This window comes from Anarrhichthys ocellatus, unplaced genomic scaffold (genome assembly GCF_004355925.1).
Source record: "Anarrhichthys ocellatus isolate YVR2014 unplaced genomic scaffold, GSC_Weel_1.0 scaffold2527, whole genome shotgun sequence".
Lineage (NCBI taxonomy): Eukaryota > Metazoa > Chordata > Actinopteri > Perciformes > Anarhichadidae > Anarrhichthys > Anarrhichthys ocellatus.
The window spans coordinates 1-7,450 of record NW_022282501.1 but is presented as its reverse complement, the minus strand read 5'-3'; the positions used below and the strand labels follow the sequence as shown (position 1 = coordinate 7,450).

Sequence of the window (7,450 nt, the reverse complement as noted above, 5' to 3'; positions counted from 1 at the left end):
TAATAGAGGGCAGGCACATGATGTGTTTGCGTCCGTGTGGTGGTGTGACTTTTTGTTTCAGATAACAGTAAAACACACACTGACTGCCAATTTCCATTATGGGGACAACAGAGGTGACATTTTGCATTGCGAAATAGTGCTGAACATGCACTATTTAATTAAAAAAAGTACTGCATGGTGTAAGATTTCACACTTATTTATACCATTTTCTCAGTCAGTACTTTTAGTTCCATTATTGTTCTTGGCTCTCTCTGTATGAATTCATGTGATACTTTTTTGGAAAGCTATAATCTATCTGCCCCTGATGGCACAAATGAACTCTTAAAGTATGTTGGTGAGGCTCTACGCCGCTCTTCTGATGGTGTAAGGTTACTCTACATTTAGTCAGAGTCACACACAGACACATGACTGGGCTTGGGGCCCCTGGCTTTGGATGAGGGGTGTCAGGTTCTCTTTCTCAATGTTCGTATGAGGGCAGGAAAAGGCAAAGGCGGCAAGCTCCGAGAAGAGAGTGGCGTGATACGGAGGTGTGTCTGCAAGGGGTGGACCCTTTGATTGAGAGATCTAGAGCAGATATTTTCCCACTGAGCTCTGAGTCCAGATCTGCACTCTTCCCGCCCTGTAGGCCTACAACCCGCCCACAACACAACCCTTAATCTAGGACATACCGTCACTCCATCCACAAACTACCAAATTTAGGCTCCACCTGTCGCCTGCTAGAGGAGGATTGAGCTTTGTTGTGTGCAACAGAGGGGGGAGGGTTTGTGGAAAGGGTGCTGTGGTGTGTGAGCCCTTTGGCATGTGATCTGAAATAGAAAGGGATTTATTGCTGTTAGGAAGACAGGCGAAGGCAGCCTGGGCGTCAAAGACGAGCCCCTCTCTGCTGCCCAGGAGAAATGTTGAGTCATAGCCGGTGGCATGTTGGACTCTGACTTGAGTTCCTCTAAGGTCCAACACCTGTACGGTGCATTATTTTACCGTCTATAGATGATGCTTAACACATTTTTTGGTCATTCAACATAATATTACAAATGTTGCACCTCATGAACAAAATAAGATGCACCACATTATTGTATGTGAGGTTCTCTGTTTATTTTTTACACGAGAGAGTTTATAATTCTTTGAAAAGGCCAGACAACATTCTGTAACAGGGAATATAAACAGGGGGCCCTGATACCTAATTTGTCCCTCAGCAAACCTCCGGCTCATGAGCTCCAGAGATATATGAGTGTTGATTTAAACAGGAATCTTAAAATGTAATCACAGCTCACTCACTATTCTTCATCTCTTGCCATAATAAAAACCAGACCTCCTTGTCCGTAAGAGTAGCCCAGTGTTCTGTCACTCCCTGCAGCCAATCGATGTTAAGGTCAAAAGAGCTTCCTACTTGCGTCTCGACCTCTGTCAGAGGACAGCAAGATCAACCCACTCTCTGGCCTGGAACAGCCTCACCCCCAACCCTCTCGATACGAGGAGAGGCGTGCACGTGGGTGCGCGGCTGTCACTCTATTCCAGCGGGACGGACACAACACAAAGTTCAAAGAAGAGAGGACACCCTGCAGCACAGGACGCACCAGACTGATCACTTTGGGCTCCTCTTCAGGATTTTACGTTTCCGTTCCGTTTTTGTTATTGTTAAAGTGCTCGAGGCTTGTTGTCCTTTTGAGGGAGTTTCACGTGTCTCCATTTGGCACCAGACGCATCTGTCATCAACCGTTACTGGGTGCCTGGAGCTGCCAAAGTCATGCCAGCCGGGTTTCAGCAACTCGGAGTGGAGGTATTTATGTTTCTTGAGAGCTTTTCACAATTTTGCAACACAATTTAAATGTGGAAGGGCTTGTTGTTTACTCGCAAATGCAAGGAAAGCTGTACGCATTTAACTGTTCGGTGCGCATTTCTATTTGGAGATTTTACGCACGGGTTTGTCTCCGTCATGCAAAAAAAGTTGAAGCGCATATCAACGCTTTTCTCTGCCTTATTGCAGGTTGCCTCGTATAATAGAAAAAAAATATAACAAACTCGTTTATTGGTCAGAGAAAATTACATCGAGTCTAAAATAATGTACAATTGACAATAATAATAACAATTGACCTTGTCCCTTGCAAAAAATAAGTAACTATAAATGCTGTATGTAAAAATCAACATCAGCCCTGATCTGAATGAGTTTGGCCCTTATTTAGTCCTGAGCAGTGACCTTGACCAGCCTAATATCTGAGTTTACAGGTCAGTACTGTGAGTTTGTTATAGGCCACCTTGTTTGACTGGTTCCTTTTCACCACCCTCATAAACAATAGCTGTGCTGTGTGCTCCCTGATATCTAGGTGGACGTATGAATCAGTTTTAAGTGTCAAGCATCTTGAAAACGAGAGAAAGTGGACTGTAGTCTGTGATGCGATGTAGACAAAAAACTTCTGATGCTGCTTCATTACCAATAAACAGGAATCAGTGAACACACCGTCTGTGACAGGTTGATCTTACAGCCATGTGGGAACCTCTGTTATAGCTCAGACGTTTTGGCTTCAATGTAAAATAAACCCTGGAAGCGTGGAAACTCTAACTAAGCAAAAAAAGCAAACACACTATGTGAGTTCTAAGGAATCAGATTCATTCCTGATTAGTGAAAAGTAAATGAATTACTGAGCATTCAACTATGTGTGAGGCCATTTTAAATAAAATGCATGAAGTGTAATAGAGCTTGCCTGGCTGCTTCTGATGTTTCACCTCTTCTGTTGCAAGGGCACGTGCACACACACACACGCACAACCTTTTGTTTTGGTTTGTGAATACTAAACAGAACTTATCTAGAGACTCAGCAGAGCAAGGTCAAGTTACAGATGCATGCTAACAAACTACATACAAAATCAAACTTTGCTGAATTATCCATGAAACCAAATACAATACAGTACAATAGAAAGACCACTTTTGCCCAAATTGTAGTTTAAAGTCACACATCATATTGTTGTTGTCAGGCGGCCCCACCTCACCAAAAGGAAGCCATGATGGGTGTGTTTTTTTCTGTTTCACCAGCAGGTCTTAAAAGACTTCGTATGAGAATATAACATGTTCCTGTTGTATAGTTATGTCTTTACAGTGAAGCTGCTAGGTAACTAATCTGACAGTTAATTAAATGACTTAAACACACTTTACTGGAAGGGACGACCTCATCTCCCCAAGGGGTTGTCTCGTCTGTCACCGTGGAGACAGGTGCCTGTAGCCTGATGGGGAACTGCAGGGAAGTTGAAGCGTTGAAGCGATTTCCTCTCATCAGGATCACTGCTATATATAGTTGGAGGGAGTACTACCACAGTGCCGAAGCTCTTATATTTGCCATTATTATCTTTCCACTCACTGTTTTTTTTACCTCTCTCTATGTGTTTCTTTGTGTGTGTTTGTACTCCAGACATTGACTGGAACCTTTGTTCTCTCAGTCTTCACTGCTGTCCTGGGATCTCTCGAGTTTGGATACAATATCGGAGTCATCAATGCACCTCAGAAGGTAAAAAATACAAAGCACCGATCACCAGGGTTATGATCAAAACTAGACAATTAAATTCCATGAAATTGACTGGTGGCAATCGGCACCAATCGGCATTTAAGAATGGAGGTGTGTTAAAAGAAGTGTGACGTACAATGCGGGAAGCAAACATTTTAGAATGTGGTGTGTTTGATGCCACAACATTGGCCTCAACCGGTGCCGATGGTGTTTAGAAAATAAACTTGGAGGAGGGAAACAAGTCCTTGCATGTGATGCAAATGACGTAAATGCGAGGGAGTCAGATCAACACTCAATATTTAAGAGGGCAGACAGGAGAGCAAAGGGAAGTTTGTTGAGCATCTTAGTTGTGCTTATGGAAATGCTGCAATGGATTAGTTTACTGTCACATCCAGTAGGCAACATGGTGCTGCACACTCTTATGATGCCTTTGCATAAAAACAGTCTATGTGTATATAGAGAGAGCTCATATTGCAGCCACATCTGGTGTTCCAGCATTAAGGCATGCATGGGTACTGCATGTGAAAAATGTATGACTTATGACTGCCCATATAATGTACTGTAGTATATGTGTTGCTCTATTGCCAGGACAATTCAGTACATACTTTCACTCAAATCCATATATTAATATGTCACACTGTACACACTGTAGTTTGGCATTAGTGACACATTGCCCGAGCCAGGTGAGTTGTCTCTGCTGCTGGTATTCAGGCACCTGCTGATGAGTCTTAACCCTCAACTACAGACTCCACTCAGCTGACGTGGTTTCATGAAGACACTTAAACCAGAATAGAAGCTGAGCTGCTGTGTCTTTATGTGTGCATGTGACATTATGAGACAGCTTTTTCTATCTGTACATGACAACTTAAAAGACTCATTTGAATTTATAAAGACTGACTTCAAATTCCAGTTGGGCTATCAAAGAGATAATAAAACACAAACTTAACACTTAAACTTATTTGTTATGCATCTTCCTCTGTTCCTGTTTCACTCCCGAGTTAATCTGTTGTTCAACATGTCTCATGCTTTCTTCTGTGCCCTGTCTAGATCATTGAGCAGGAGTATAACGCGACATGGGTGCACCGGTATGGAGAGCCCATCCCCGCAGGGACCCTCACCTCCCTCTGGTCCCTGTCCGTGGCCATCTTCTCAATTGGTGGCATGCTGTCCTCCTCCTGTGTGGGCTTCATCTCCGAGTGGCTGGGCAGGTAGGGAAACACACAGGATGCCCCAACTCTAATTTAGATATTTCTACTGGAATTGGCAGTTATTTAGTCTGTGTCCTGTTGCCTGAACCCAAGTTCATCAAAACCATTAAAAACTTTGTATATTCTCCCCTCTACATCTGATTTACTACATACAATTTTAGGTTCTGGTGACTATTTGCAGCTATGTCAGTGGTTGCACACTTTTCTCTGCTGCCCAGTACGACGGACCAATACTCAGGCACTATAGAGTTTGAATGCACATCACTATTTCATTCACTTGTGCAAAAACAGAGTAAGAACAATGCAAACAGAAAGGCGTATGCTCGGTATCACACCTAAATATTCTTAATACAAAATACAGTATATAATGCAGTATACATACTGTAAGGTTTTAACCAAGCAACTAAATTCTTCCTGAGTCCATGTTTCCTTACACTTAGACAATCAGGTACATTGTAAAATATTTCAGTGACCAACTGTGTGAGTCATGATACATCTGTCTCTCCTGTCCACCTCTGCATGGATCCAAAATGGATCCCACCATCCAGTTTCTAGTCTCACTAACTTCCTTCCCTCTGTAACCTGAGCTGGGATGCAAAATGAACTGCAGCCCCCAGCTTCCACTGATTAAAAGGGGATCTTAAATTAACAGAGCTGGCAGCACTGGGTCAGGAGGGGTCCGGAGGGGAGTAACTTTCAGTTTGGGTGCTCTCAGGACAGGGTCTTCCTAAAAAAAGCAGTACTGGTAATGACGGCGGGAGCTGCTGTAACCTCTGAGGTCAAACTAATTTAGATGTAACCTAAGTCTCGAGTGCACAAATAGAAGTTCACTTTTAACAGTAGACCTTATTGTTTGGTCGGTGAGACAGACTGGGAGAGGAAACTAACATTACATTACAGTCATTTAGCAGACGCTTTCATCCAAAGCAACTTACAATTCAGATTCTATCACATTCATACACGTAGGCACAGCTACGGGAGCAATTTTGGGGGTTAAGTGTCTTGTTCAAGGACACATCGACGGGCCGGAGCCAGGGATCGAACCGCCGAATCCTCTGATTGAAGGACGGCCCTGCTCTCCACTTAGCCACAGTCGCCAAGTGTTAACAGAGTCTTAGAGATATAAACTGCTGAGTCGTCTGCAAATTGTCTGACACGATATTCTCTGTTTGTTTCAATTTCATTTAATATCATGTGAATGTGCTGCAACTAGATTCATATTTGTATCTCATGGTTTGAGCTCTCTTGATGTTCTTCTTATATTTCCTGTGTTTTATGAAATAAAAAGTACTTCTCAATAAAATCACCGTCAACATCACTAAAATGATACTGTTGATGGTGAAGAATAATCATTTCAGCTGTACCTATTTTGAAGTAGCATGAAAAGAAAACAACTCAAGTAAAGTACAAGTACCTCAAGTGTGTACTTTAAGAGCAGTACTTGAGTAACTGTGTAAATGTACTGAGTTACATTCCACTGGTAAATAATACAAATCATTTCTGTGTTTGTGTGTGCAGGTCACCTGATGTCTTAACTACTACTACTGATACTACTACTAGTACTACTACTACAGCTGCTAGTAGTACTCTAACTACATCCAGGACTCCTGATGATCAGACAGGTATTCATTCAAAAAGATCACTGATATTTACTTTTTTCTTTTATAACCATCTCTCTTTTCTTCTTTTTGTGTTCGTCAGACAGGGAGACAGAAGAAGAAGAAGAAGAGGATGAGGAGAAGGAGGGTGAGGAAGACGAGTCTATCTTCATCTCTTCTTCACAGGAAGCTCCGTCTGTCTTCTTCACGTCTTCCGTTTGTCTCCCAGCAGGAGAACCAGAGCAGTCTAACCTCCACACAGGTAACACTGTAATAATATTAATAAAAACAATAATATTAGTAGTAATAATCAGAATAATGCTTATTAATAACAATAATAATAATAATAGAAAAGAGTTTGTAAATTGCTGGAGGATGAGAGAATAGTTTTATTTCTACACTGTGATATAATTTTACTTTAATTATTCCACCACTTCCTGTATGTTTAAGATATTTAATATTTTTATTTTTGTAGTTTTGATGAGTGAAATCTGCTTCCCCGTGAGGATCATTTATTCTGCTGTCGTATTATTTCAACACTCGTTTCATATTTAACTGTGAAACTACATCTGTGAGTTTATTCTAAACTCAGGTGTCCCGGGCAGCTCCTCTTCCTCTTCCTCTTCCTCCTCCTCTTCTTCTTCTCTCTCAGTTTCCTGTCTGACTTCCTGTCTTCAGGAGCCGTTGGAGACGAGTTTGTTTCAGAGCAGAAACAATCGACGCCGACCGGAGACCGACCAGGTACATCAATAATACAGATCATTTCAATGACTTTATGGTCTTATGTTTTATGTTCATGTAAGCATTAGAGTTCAGACCCAATGTGTGACCTCACTTCCTGTCTGCAGCTCCACCCAGTAGTCTGGCTTTGTCACGACCAACGAAGAAGAAGAAAGTCCTGGTGGCTCCAGCTCTCAGTCTGTCTTTAGGTAATTAAGTAATTCATGACACTAATATAATAATAATATTAATAATAATAATATATTGATAATTATAATAATAATGATAATAATGCTACTACTAATACTACTGCTAATAATAATGATAATAATGATTATAATAATAATGATAATGGTAATAATAATAATTATAATAATGATAATAATGATTATAATAATAATGATAATAATAATAATAATGATTATAATAAT

At 41.2% G+C, this 7,450-nt stretch overlaps 1 protein-coding gene across 1 annotated transcript; it reads left to right on the top strand.

The window, feature by feature from the left end:
• The first annotated feature begins 1,647 nt into the window (after positions 1-1,647).
• On the top strand, positions 1,648-4,810 carry LOC116378396 (solute carrier family 2, facilitated glucose transporter member 4-like). Its single transcript, XM_031840265.1, has 3 exons — positions 1,648-1,777; positions 3,401-3,496; positions 4,541-4,810. The coding sequence occupies exons 1-3, from the start codon at positions 1,745-1,747 to the stop codon at positions 4,703-4,705; spliced, it is 294 nt and encodes a 97-aa protein (XP_031696125.1). The 5' UTR covers positions 1,648-1,744; the 3' UTR covers positions 4,706-4,810.
• The last annotated feature ends 2,640 nt before the right edge of the window (positions 4,811-7,450 follow it).

Excerpts from the sequence above, each read along its gene's own strand:
- LOC116378396 (XM_031840265.1), top strand. The coding sequence starts at position 1,745 with ATGCCAGCCGGGTTTCAGCAACTCGGAGTGGAG. Across the intron at positions 1,778-3,400 it reads TTCAGCAACTCGGAGTGGAG|ACATTGACTGGAACCTTTGT; the intron begins GTATTTATGTTT and ends TTTGTACTCCAG. Across the intron at positions 3,497-4,540 it reads TCATCAATGCACCTCAGAAG|ATCATTGAGCAGGAGTATAA; the intron begins GTAAAAAATACA and ends TGCCCTGTCTAG.